Source organism: Siniperca chuatsi, linkage group LG4, assembly GCF_020085105.1.
Source record: "Siniperca chuatsi isolate FFG_IHB_CAS linkage group LG4, ASM2008510v1, whole genome shotgun sequence".
In the NCBI taxonomy this organism is placed as follows: domain Eukaryota; kingdom Metazoa; phylum Chordata; class Actinopteri; order Centrarchiformes; family Sinipercidae; genus Siniperca; species Siniperca chuatsi.
Genome location: NC_058045.1, coordinates 3,469,233 through 3,482,157, shown reverse-complemented (window position 1 = coordinate 3,482,157; position 12,925 = coordinate 3,469,233). Strand labels below are relative to the sequence as shown.

Below are 12,925 nucleotides of genomic sequence, written 5' to 3'. Positions count from 1 at the left end.
TCATTGCTTTCTCTTCCTCTCTTCATGCCTAATACTGTACACACACACACACACACACACACACACTCACACTCACACTCACACTCACATACTTTGTTTAACATGTACAGTGTGCTCTGAATGGGAATGACCTTGCTGTGTTTCCCCATAGTGCACCGGCAGCACTGCCCGCCCTCCCTTGCTGCACTTTAAACACATTTCATCTGGAAAAACCCTTTAAATAGACGTGACCTTTGACAGAGAGAACACCCACTCACCAAATCATTTAGAAACACACTGTCTGCTACACATCTGTTGAAACACAGGCAGGGTGTGCAGTGGCAAACAATACAAAGACAAATTCTTGTTATTTATCGGAGATAAGAGTTGCGGTCAAGACCAGCAGCTCTGCTTTTTGAAACATAAGTCACAGTCAGATGGAGGTGTGGCTTATCGGTGATGGTGACACATTGATCAGTCCATCATCAATAAAAAGAAATGTCAAAGTGCCATGTGTAGCATTTTATCTTCAGTAAATCATTACCTCATTAACATTAGCCTTGACATAGTCATTGTATAATAACTGAACACAAAACAAGAGCACAGATGAGAAGCCTCTTTTATACTGTGTCTTACATAATGTAATCGGCTGGAAACATGATATTAACTTGGAACTTGAGTTAGTTTACCTTGCTCTAATGAGTGTTCACTGTCATCAAGAGCTTTCACTGGCTTTCATCTGCATGCTCTTCAAAGTGGACATTTGCAAGTAGCAACATCCAAATTGTGAGATTTTTATTTTTTAACTTTAGATGGGTAATGTTTATGTTAAGCAGATTATTATTGAATTTTTTTATTATGCTTTTTTGTGTGCTAATATTTATTGGCACACCACCTACTGTCTTCCTTCTCTTTTTCAGTCTGTGTATACATTTGTTAGATTACAGTGTACATTTTCTGTGAAATTTTGTGTTGGAAGTATACACCGAAACGACCAAGAAACAAATCTTTTATGCCCTCTCTGTGTGCAGGTGCATAGCTATGCAGCAAGCTTCCAACACACTTCCAATAAAGATTGAAGACAGATGTTGGCCTTTGACGTTTTTTGTGTTTGTGAAATTGTGAAAACAGTATTGATTAAAACACTAATTCACTGATAGTGATTACAAATCAAAAAAGATGAGATACCATCAACAAGTGATAGACCAAAGGCATTGTAAAAATGAATTATTACAGTAAGGAAACTGGATTTATAAAATCAAATCAAATGAGTTACATTGTTCCTCATCCCAGGAAGAAACAAAGTATTACCTGTAAAGATCAATACTAAGTCCATGAGAGTAAAAGTGAAAAGAATAAAATACACAACAGTTAGCCCAACAGTAATTAACAGTTCGAATGTTGTTTTAGCAACACATTAGCCTCAGACAGCTAGTATAGTGGCTAGCTTAGTTAGTAGTAAACTGATCATAGAAAAATAAATAGTGAAAATGTCCATCCCAGATATTCAATTTATGTTTATATAAATACTCATATTCGAGAAACTCTAACCAGCAGTTTCCTTTGATAAATTACTTAAACAATTAATAATTTATCAAATTTGCTGGTGAATACTTTTCAGATAGTCGAGTAATCAGTAAATCATTTAATCAGCACTACTTGGTTATCCTGTAAGGACAAACAGGAGTAAAGTAACTGGAGTTCCTTGACAAATAAGGTGACACCCAAGTCATATGACACAGCAGGTGCAGTGTGTGCACTGCGAGAAATAATTTGTGGTATGTGTGGTCATGTGTGTTTTGCATGAGAGGTGGGATGTGTCGTGGGAGTGCTGTCATGGACAGCGCCGTGTGTTTACGTAACCTCAGAGGTTTACTACCCGTCCTTCATAAATGTCATGCGGATATCGACAGGGGCAAAAAAGTCAAACGCAGAGGCACAGAGCATGCAGTACAAGATGACAGCAGTTCAGTGGTCAAGATTGTCTTGTAAGAGGACGTTTCAGTTTAATTCCCTAATGTCATGCCTGCCTTCGAGTGAAAAACAAAGTCTGCTTCGGCTGCAGGGGAGCTGTTGTGATAAATGAAGCTGAATAGAAGACCAGAAAATCACAAAATTAAAGTACTAAACTGGCAGAGTGTTCTTTCGATATTTGCTTTTTCTCAGATGACAAAATAATGAGCCATTTTGTCTGAACGGCTTGTTTGGGTTTCTGTGTTTGGTCTAGAATTACACGGCATGAAAGCACTAGTTGTATATCTTCTTTTAGATTTCAGTCTCATGTCACAAAACCACAAATTAATGTCTAAGAGTGGATGCTGGTGTTAAAGAGAGAGATGTCATTGGTGCTTTTCTCAGACAGAAAAGTGTTGAGCCATTTTGTCTGGATTCTGTGTTGGGGTAGTTTTTATAACACAAGCTGTTGTATCAGTAACAAAGTAAAAGTTCTTTTTGTCTACATCTCAGGTGCACAGACGAGCGACTGTGATGAATTTGATGATTTTGATAGAGGCTTATGTTCCCTGCTGGGATCAGTGCTGAAACACGTGCCACAATCACAAGCACATCTTTGTACTATGTACAGTATGGCTAAGCTCAGCTAATTTTTGCAATTACAGTCTTCTGTTGTTTGCATCTGAAAAACCCTGCTGGAGCAGATGGAGCTGAATTTGTCCTTACACATTTATATCAACTCTGTATTGAAAATATTCAAACAATACCCAGCCCCATGCATGCTATGCCTCCCCTCACTCAACCAATCTATATTCTGGTGTTGTACTGTCACCCTGCAGGTAAACACCGCACCTTACATGGAAAGCGGCATGCATAGTGTCAGCAATCAAGTGGGCTATTTTTAATCAGTGGGCTTTGGGCTTTTTTGAGAGGTAGCTCTTTTAATGATATGGTTGTTATGTAAGTCTCTCATGACTGGAGAGCTAGCAGAGAAAGATAGAGTAGTGCCTCACTTGTCCTTGGAGATTAAAGTTTATGGGACAACAGAAATGTTTGGATGAGTGGAATACATTTTTACAGCTGCACTGTATGCTTCTAGCTGATGCTGTGTTTCAGGTGCACTTACCTCTCAGCCACAGTGAGCTACAGTAAAATAATGTGAGATACAATACACGAGGAACACAAGGTGGAGCAGAAGCTTTGAATTCAAAACCTTCACCCAACACTTATGTGCTCATCTGATCCCCCACATGAACTACATTTTAAATTAATTTGAAAAAGTTTTTGTTTGTGTACATTGAGTTCATATAAACTTCATCTCTACCACTTCTCATTGCTCTCACGCTGTGAAATGAAATAATGTACCATATTAGCACTCCAGGTGCTCAGACCCCACAAAACCTCATAAGAAGACATGCCAAAACAAACACACTAATACAGAAACTTGTGCCATTAACAAATGAGAGAGTCCGCATTTATATATATAATTTTTTGGAGTATATGCATTAATGGGAAAATCGTTCAATCTGTTTGCAGATAGTCAGGGACATTTGTCTTTATGTATTTGAAGAAACCTTATTTCAAATTGGTCAGGATTATAAAACTCCTAAACTTCCTACTATCAGCTGTTTGCTGTGTAGCTGTGTGTTGCCTGCTGTACTAATACAAGCAGCAAGAATTCTCATGTACTGGAACTATATTTTATAATATTTAAAATGGAGATCAAAAATTAGTTACCTAAGTTAATGAACAGCAAATGTTTTTATTTTTATGACATGTGGCAGTTTGTTGATAAGTGGCCATGGTATAAGCTGGATAATATAGTTTATCCATTACTTAATGCTGTTATTATAGCTGTATTAATGTTTTTCTTTGGCCACTTGGAAGCATAATCCACAACAAAATAAAATCACATATGTTTGACACATTATGACCTTGTAAAATTGATGTAGCTAACATGTTAGCAAACTATTGCCCTGTTTACACATCCAGCAGACATGGAGCAACATTTTCATGTATTTGGAGTTGTGTTAATTCCAACCCGACTACCACGCAAAGGGTTTATCATAGCTTATTTTGCTGAAAACAGCTGCCTGCTGTGGCTAGAAATGGGGCTGATGGGAGTGCTGACTGAACCAGTACATTTGCTGACCATAAAACCAAAACAATGAGCTGAAAGATGCTAAAATGCTTCAAAGAGCTGAGGAAAACTGCATTTGAGTGATAACTCTTTTTTGGTTCGAGCCACCCCTTTATATTACACATAGTCATTTGACCCATTGTTCATAAAAGAATATTGATTAGTGCAACTTTAACTTTTTTGGTTACCTCCTTTCCCTCAACCTGCCTCATCTAAGTCTACTTCAGTTAGTCACCAATTCCCAGAGAAGGGCAATGAACTTGCCCCATTTGACAAACGGTCACACATTTGAATGACTGTTTAACACTCATACAAAATCACTCCAGGTGGAAGCCCTTGCTTTTTAAATCTGTGGCATTTACCATTTAATGTTTTCGACACTGATAGTTTTACGTTATCCAACTCCACTGAAGCTGCACTGGACACATCTCACAGAATACACCAAACGGCAAATGCACCCAAAGATGTAAGGTACATGGTGAAACAGGTCTTTTATTACCAGTGTTGAAGGGCATTTTTAAAAGGGTGCTGTAAAGCTTTTAGCGCTACTTTCAACACTTCTTCCTTTACATCTCAGGTCATCGTTGCTTCAGCTTTGAACACTATCACATCTATTATATCTTGTATTATTTTAATCCTTGCTGCAGAATGAAATCACAGCCGCTGATTAACAACCTCTCAGGACACTGACATGCTGTTCCCATTCATATTCTGTGAGCAATCAGATATGGATTTATAAGTTTCCCAAGAGAAGTGCTTCACATAGCAGCTCAAAAATAAACAAGCCTTTGTTTGAATGTGCGCGATCGATATCCGAATTTACTGCTAGGCTCACTGAGAGGATTTGAGGTGACTGTGTCCTCAGCAGCCATAAATACCTCTTTACCATTTAATAGCCTGGCAAAAAGATTAGAGTTAATAGGTTTAACATATTGCATTTAATTTCATACTCGTCACTATGAATTCTGCATGCATCTATTAGTTCTTACACATTTTTTGTGAATGAGAGATGGTCTTACGGCTACATTTTCCTGCCAAATGTAATTAAAAAATTTTAATGTAATCCATTTACATGAACCAAAGATCTCTTCCATACATATTCATACCTTTTAAAAATGTGTCACAATAGCCAAATAATGTAGATAGACAGATTTGTCTTACCTTTTTCTGTGTTCTTATTATTTTAAGTTATTTTGATTTTGAAAGCCCCAAAAATTCTGCCATTTTTGAAGAAAGAAAAAAAAGTGACAACATTGGCAACAAAAAAAAATGGTGGGGCATTTTTTATTTTTAATTAATTGTTATTAACTGTGTATTTTTGTTTCAGTGGTTTACCTTTGACAGGTTGTTACGACTTCCTCCACATCTGTAACCATAATGCAACACACATGGCATCACCTGCATCGACACAGGTAGCGGCTGCCGTTTAGCACCTGTGTTGAATTTGTCGCAGCTTTGCAAAGAAAGCGTCTCTCTCATAACTCATAGCTCAGAGGGCTGTCAGGACAATCTTTTTCTTTTTCATGCTACAACTGATCGATCATAATTCCATCCTATTCAGACAATTATTAATTCTTAGAGCGCCTCCGACTGGGCTGCAGGGCTTCTTGTTATGTTGCAACAGTGAGCATATCCCCCTGAGGAATGCTACTATCTAGAGCACTGGGTGTTTTTGTCCTGTAAGACACACACTGGCGGCATGACTAACACCATCTCCAGTACTGTGATGCTCTCCTTTGTTGTGGATTCAGAGCAAAGGTTCTTCATGCTCCTCAACACCCTTTTTTTGCATTTCAGTCTGTCAAGATTTTTTATGGACATTATGCGAATGTTATTTTTTGCTTAGTACCTGACAATCGAACACAGCCTGCAGCAGTTGAAAATCTTGACATTATGCAGCCAGCAGTAGATGAAAACGCCAAACTCCTCCAAAAAATGTATACAACCAGTACACAGTCACTGCTTTGCTGATTAGGCTCTCTATGTCTTTTCAATAAAGATTCTGATATTGATATTAATATCCATGCTGAAAACCATCATGACTGGATTTGGAATCCAGTGCACAAGTGTTGAGCTGCAGGTCATCTTCTGGCCTCTATGTGCAGGCTGCAAGATAACATGTTAAAACCCAAAACAAGTCATTTTGCACACGAGGGTCTCAGTTTTTAATTTTTTACTTTTTCTTTTTTAAATACATATTGGTTAAAGACGGTTGAAAGTTAATGGGGCGTAGAGAGGGGCATGCTTAGGTATTTGATTGACTAGTATGTCAGCGTATTACACCCACGTCAGCTCCTTCTGGACTTCACTGTCACTTGCTGGAATCCAAAATCCAAATTTGGGGAAAAAAACAATATAGGAGTAAGCAGTGAATTCAACTCAAGACAAAATATCCCTTTGTATCAAACATGATGTCCATGTTTTTCTATGGCCTCTGTTAGTGTTACTGCTATTAGTAATAGTAATACTAGAGGTAGTGGTAGAAGTGGCTCAGCTGACAGAAGGGAACACACATCAGTATGAGCTGAAAAAGTGTCTGCAGGCAGTGCATTTAAATGTGACCAGTTTCATGTGACAAGTTGTGTTTAGGTCTCGTGCTGTGAGCTAATAATGGCATTGTACATGCCCGTTATGGAGCCTGCTGCTGCCATGTCACCGGGTCTCCTGGGAAACCTTGTAGTCCTGTAGGATTTGATCTTCTGCTACATCAAGCAGGAATCTGTACAGCATGAGTAATGTGAGCTGCTAGTGAATGGAAAACAGTGTTACTACATATTGATTGTTGCTAGAGATGGGAAAGGTTTCTGAATCCTTACACACATGGGGTTTGTTTGCTGAGTGTGCATGGTGTTTCTTATTAATGTTGCGCTTCTGTTGGTGACTGCTAAGCAGCTCTACTGGAGTTTGTTGTTTTGTGTCACTAGTGACTCTGTGACAAACTGCATGCAGCACTGAAGCTATTCTTATATGTTTTTGAGGCTCTGTTGTCCCTGCCTATAAATTCTTGTGCGAATACATTAGTCTCTATCTAATATCTAAAGGGTGTATATTTATTGAATTGGCAGGAGAAGTGCTAATAGTTTATCTGGCATATTTTAGCAACCAAAAACTATTGATATGATCTTGTATTTTAGGACCAAACTATGGGTTATTTTCACTATGATTTATTTTATGATGAATCAATTACTTATTTAGTCTATACAATGTAGTATAGTAGTAGTAATAGTAATGTAGTAGTATGTAATAGTCAAAAATGTCCATCACAGTTTCATCAAGAAGTGATGTTTTCAAATTGTTTGTTTTAGTCAAACAATGGTCTCAAACCCAAATATATGTAAATTAAAAAGATGTAAAATTGAGAAAAAACAGCTGGTATTTGGCATTTTGCATGATAAATGATGATTAAACAATTTTCTGATGACCAATTTATCAAAAGGGTTGATCAATTGTTTCAGCACTATTAAATTCATAAACTAGCTGGGATTAAGGTTTCCAAAACACCTATTATCCTTTTAAAATTTTGTATTTTTGTTTTAATTGTGTTGTCACTCATTGTGAAGCATTCAAGCTCCTGTTGAATTGGAGAACCATTCTCTTAACCCCCCAACAAACACACACACACACACACGCACACGCGCACAGTGACCCTCCATGCCACCCCTTGTTGTTTACCCTGTCAAATGCTTTTATACTCTGGTTGAGGCTTAGAATGACTGAGTCTATAACTGTTGGAGGCCCAGGCCTGCACTGTCCAGCATTTTGTGCTGAGCCCAACATTTTGGTCCACACACAGACTGTACAGGACGTGTTGGGTGGGGTGAGCTGGTGGGGTGGGGTGGGCATCCTGCAGCCTCCTTTCACATTCTACACAAGGCTGGGAAAGTCAGGGACTAAGGCCCATCAGGGTGGAGAGGTTGGACAGAGCTTCTAAGCCTACTATTCTTCTGGGGAATGATCGGCTCATGTCCCCTGTACTTATGAACATAGTGGGGGTGAAAATCCAGGGTGATGCCCTCACAGTGTTTACAGTGCAACTGAGGTTGCTAATTTTGTCTCCTCTCTCTCCTCCCTCTGTCACTTCAGTCATAACCAGAGGACCACGGCGTTTCGCCATCCTGTGACCGGACAGATTTCTCAAGAAAACGTGGATTTTATCCTGCAAGAACAGTGAGTCATTGAGTTTGTTACTTCTCTGCAGCGCCCATCCATGCAAATAATAAAAAATAAACTTAGTTGTTTAGATAAAAAAAGATACTTTGGGCCACATTTACTTTCTTCCGCTGTTTTGAGATATACTGTAGCTACACTAAAATTGGCTAAAATCTCTTTCTGTTTTCATCTATGGGATGAATGCCAGGCTGTGAGCTGTTTATATTATCGCTTTCTTTAAAGTGATGAAATGATACCGAAAATGGTGAAAATCTGAAACCATTTAAAGAAAATCTTTTTCTGCTCTTGTAGTTATGTTTTGTGGTTTGTTATAATGTATTTCAAAGTTGCCTGACCTTCTATTCAACAGTGACTTTGAAAACATTTTACCCATGCCTTAAAGTTATCATTTACATATTTTTCTTAAGTTTAGTAGGTTATTGAGTGGGTAGATAGCAGGTTTCAAGAGAAGTTCAGCAATGTTTTAAGTGAAGATGTGGGCCTTTGATTTCACCAGGGCCGCTTTATAAATAAAAAAGTGAAAGGAGAAAATGTTGGTTGATTTGTCAAGGACATGTTGTGCTGTTGGAGTGTTCTCACTGTCTGGTGATGCTATAGCAGGAGTCAGTGAAGTGTTTCTCTCTCTTCCTGTTTGTACCGCTGGTAACACCAGTGGGAAAGTGCAGCTAATTGTACTTTTAGTCGCATCTGTTTTCCTTTTTCACTTTGTTGCATAGAATTAGATGAGAAGATCAAGACCACTCACATATCTGTCTGTTAAATATGAAGCTACAGCCAGCAGCTGGTTAGCTTAGCTTAGCATAAAGATTGGTGGCAGCAAAAAAACAGGTAGTCAGTATTCTTCGCTAGGAAGTAGTAGTAGTAGTCCCGCACATTACCCCCTGTAAAACCACAACTTGTTGCTTTTACACTTAATTTTTTGTATGGATCAAATGAACAAGATATAATGTGTTAATTACTGAGCTTTAGAGGCGCTGGTAGTCAGATTTGTTTACCTTTGGACAGAGCCAGGCTAGCTGTTACCTCCTGTTTCCATGCTAAGCTAAGCTCATTGGCTGCTGGCTGTAGCTTCATATTTAGCGGACAGACATTGATCTTGGTATTGATCTTTTCATCTATCTCTTGACAAGAAAGCAAAGAACATATTTGTCAAAATGTCAAATTAGTCCTTTAATCCTAAACTGGAGGGTGTTTTTGTGTGACACTGCTATGGTGCTAGAGTTCATTCAGTGTCTTTGAATTATGAAAATATTGACAATTTGTATTTTTATTCAGAATGTCTTATTGTGACTGCAACTCAAAGGAACACATATATTAGTCATGATGCTATCATTAGATTATTTATTAGACTGTAGAGTGTTTTTACAAAAATATCAACTTTAAATACTCAGCTATCACAATGTAACCTAATATCAGTTAACTGCTCTCAGCACACTGATGTTCACCTTCATTTGTCCGCCCATGATGCTTTATCACTTTAAGAGACCTGGTGAGTGCAGGTCTCTCTGGAATAAACAAGTCAGAGTGCTTACTCACGGCTGTTTAGGAGACATTTTGTATTGCACTCTAAGGGCTTTGTTTGGGCAAAGATTTCCTGCCAGTGACTAAACCCAACACCAGACTTTCACTACAATAGAGAGACTCTCTAAGGTCTCAGTTACAAGAGATGGGGCACTCTCTTTGATATAGGCCAAAAAGACAGGTGAAGTTTTGTAAACATATCCTGTAGCTTGATTATAGAAAAATCCACCTCTACTAAAATCAGTAATGTGTTGCTTCACTTGGAGAGCTTTTTAGGAACTGCACAGGGGGTTGATATGCTTGCTCCTGGCACTTTTCTGTAAACCAATTTGGGTGGAATATAACTCAGAATGCAGATATACAGTATATTTGACAGTTTTCCCATTTTTTCAGTTATTTGATTTACTGCTGTAGTCCACTGTCTAGAACCAGACTGTAGCTATGTATTTTCCAGCCCTTCTTCCATTTCTTTCAGTTATTCAAATCTACCTGCATATGCCCTCGGGAGGTGAAGTTGAATTTGAATGTCAGCTTGCAGAATACATTTGGTGAAAGCATAAAACCTTAAAAAATACAACTGAATTAATTCCTTTGCAGCAGTCATAGTGCTATTGACCATCATCCAGCCCCCAAATGTTGACAAAGGGGTCCCACAAGGATAAATATTAGCAACCTTTTGTTTTTTTCTATGCATGAATAATATTTATAACTCTTCTCCGACATGGCCATTTTTATCTTGACGATACAATCTTGTATGCCATTGGTTTGGTTAGATTCTGACATAAAACAACCTACACATAACATACTATTTCACATATTCACCAAGAAAACACAAACAAAAGCACACAGATTCAAACCAACGTAAAACATGGACGTGCAGAAACACAAAACGAACAAAATGAAGGAAACTTTAAACAGCATATGAAAAAGACAAAGTGTTGCATAACATTGAAGCATGACACAGGTTAGACTTAGCATAGCTTCACCCATCTTAAACCTGAAGCAAGGTCATATCAGCTAGAATAACTAAAAACCTCTGCGTGGGTGTGCAGGACCTTTAAACTCTGTACATATACATCCAATGACAAAATAGCTCTTAATTCAAGAGGGCCAGAGGAGGCTTTCATGTGACTCTCTCCTTCAACTTTTACTTCGCCTCCTGTCTGGATTTGGGACCCCATAGCTCCATAAGTGGGAGACTGGGAAGCTGAGGCCTTCACCTTGAGCTAAGCGACTTGAGATCAGTGCTGTCAACCACTTGGCTTTGAATTTAAGGCCAGATGTCCTTCACTCAGCCCCAGATCTTCAGCTGGCAGATATTTAAAGGGCCCTGCAGTTATATTTCTAATTTGACTAAATTAAACTCCTCGACAAAACTTTTCATTTGATTTCATTCAGTAGAGTGAATGTGCGGAGTGCTCTTCAGATTTAATGAATGAGTCTTGATCGTTCACATTCATTAAGTTAGCTTATTGTTTTTCACTACTATTTGGATAGAAGTCACAACTGCTAATGTTGATGATTTTAGGGACAACATTTTGCTCGCTTTAAACTCAAATAACAATGTTTTTTTTTTTTTTTTTAAATCTTGCTGTTTATTATGGACACAAAAACCGTCACCTAAAAATGTATACCTTTCTCTTACTCCCACATATTCATTTGTGACCTTGTGGTTGGATTATATTACATTCTTTTGTGAATTAGCTCTGGCTCAGACTCTTGCATGTTTGTTTACTTGTAGCAATAGAAGGTTATTGTCTTGTTGCTTTCATTGCCTTTTTAGTAAAAGCTATTATCCGCTACTCAAGAAGTGCTTAAATAAAGCTGTCAACATAAAAAAGGATACATGTTGGCTACACAACTGCTTTTGGAAACAAAACACAAATACTACAATTCAGCTAGCATAGGTACAGTGATTTGTGGTGCAGTGATGGTTTTTGGCACAAGACTCAATTCTTTAAGAGTTGTATAGCTACTAAGACTTTGACTTAGAACAATATTTTTTGAAAAGACCCTTCAAGGACTCTAAGAAAGAGTTTCCACTGTGGTGAAAAGCATCTTTTCTACTGTAAATTTCACCCACTCTCATATCTCAATTAAAGGATGGTTTAGCACTTGGTGAACAATTAATCATATATTTTTTAGCTACTATAGGTTCCCTTTTGAAAGTTATGATACTGGTTTTCTTTTCACATCTTAATTATTAGTAGTGCTGTATCAAATATTGTTCATATTTCCATCCATTAGGTATACCTGCTTATCCTTTAGAAGGTGGCAGGGGGGAGCTGATCCCAGCTGAAACTGGGCGAGAAGCGGGTCAATCACAGGGCTGACACATAGAGATGGACAAACTCACATTCACACTTACCAGCAATTTACAAATTTTACTAATTCAGTGAAGAACAGTTAATAGAGCTTTTGCTAATCTAATGAAGAAACACATTAAAATGTAACGAAGTTTCACTGGACAGACTCCATTTCTAGCAGCCTTTTTCTCTTTTCATTTTTCCGTTTTTGTCACCATCTCATTGTTTTACATTTCCTCTTCTCTCTATTTCCATCCATCCAAACAATCACTTTTTCTGGCATTTTGCTGATTTCCCCATTCTTCTTATTTTCTATCATAGCTCTTTTCTCAGAACTCTGCTTGTTTCATTCTCTTTCTCCTTCCCTCTGTACCATTTTATTTTTCCCTTATCTCATGTTCTGTCTTTTTCCTTTACCCTGTTTTCACTCCTTTATCTCTCTCCTTTCTTTATACCTGCATCTTGCTGTCTTTCTCTTAAAATGTTTGTATACATTAACATCAAATAACTCAAATTAGTGAGAATTAGAATGACAAAAAATGCGAACTTGTTACTCCAGAGAATTGATCAAGGATGAATGCAACTAGTGTTAGAGACAAACAAAAATGACACTTGGATACAGTTTTTACTAAGACTTTAAATATTGATTAAAAAGCAGTGAATTATGCAAATAAATTGCTAGAAAGGTGTATGATGGATGCTGAAATGTAATCATTTCTAATTTTGTGGCAGACTCCAATATATCTGGCTGCCACAGAAGCAATGCTAGTTTTTTATTTTTAGCATTGAAAGTCTCTCTCAGTGAAGACTATTTTTCACATGTGGGCAGGAAGTGCATATCTGTCACACCTCCTTG

The 12,925-nt window shown here is 37.9% G+C and overlaps 1 protein-coding gene across 10 annotated transcripts in view; it reads left to right on the top strand.

The window, feature by feature from the left end:
* Positions 1 to 12,925, top strand: part of LOC122874587 (pleckstrin homology domain-containing family A member 7-like) — a 134,352-nt gene that overhangs the window by 61,778 nt on the left and 59,649 nt on the right. For 9 of the 10 annotated variants that reach the window (XM_044192641.1, XM_044192639.1, XM_044192640.1 and 6 more), the window contains one exon: positions 8,156 to 8,239. The exons of the other annotated variant lie outside the window; for it this stretch is intronic. In XM_044192641.1, coding sequence (XP_044048576.1) covers positions 8,156 to 8,239 — 84 coding nt within the window. The remainder of the gene's footprint in view (positions 1 to 8,155; positions 8,240 to 12,925) is intronic. 10 annotated transcript variants of the gene reach the window in all.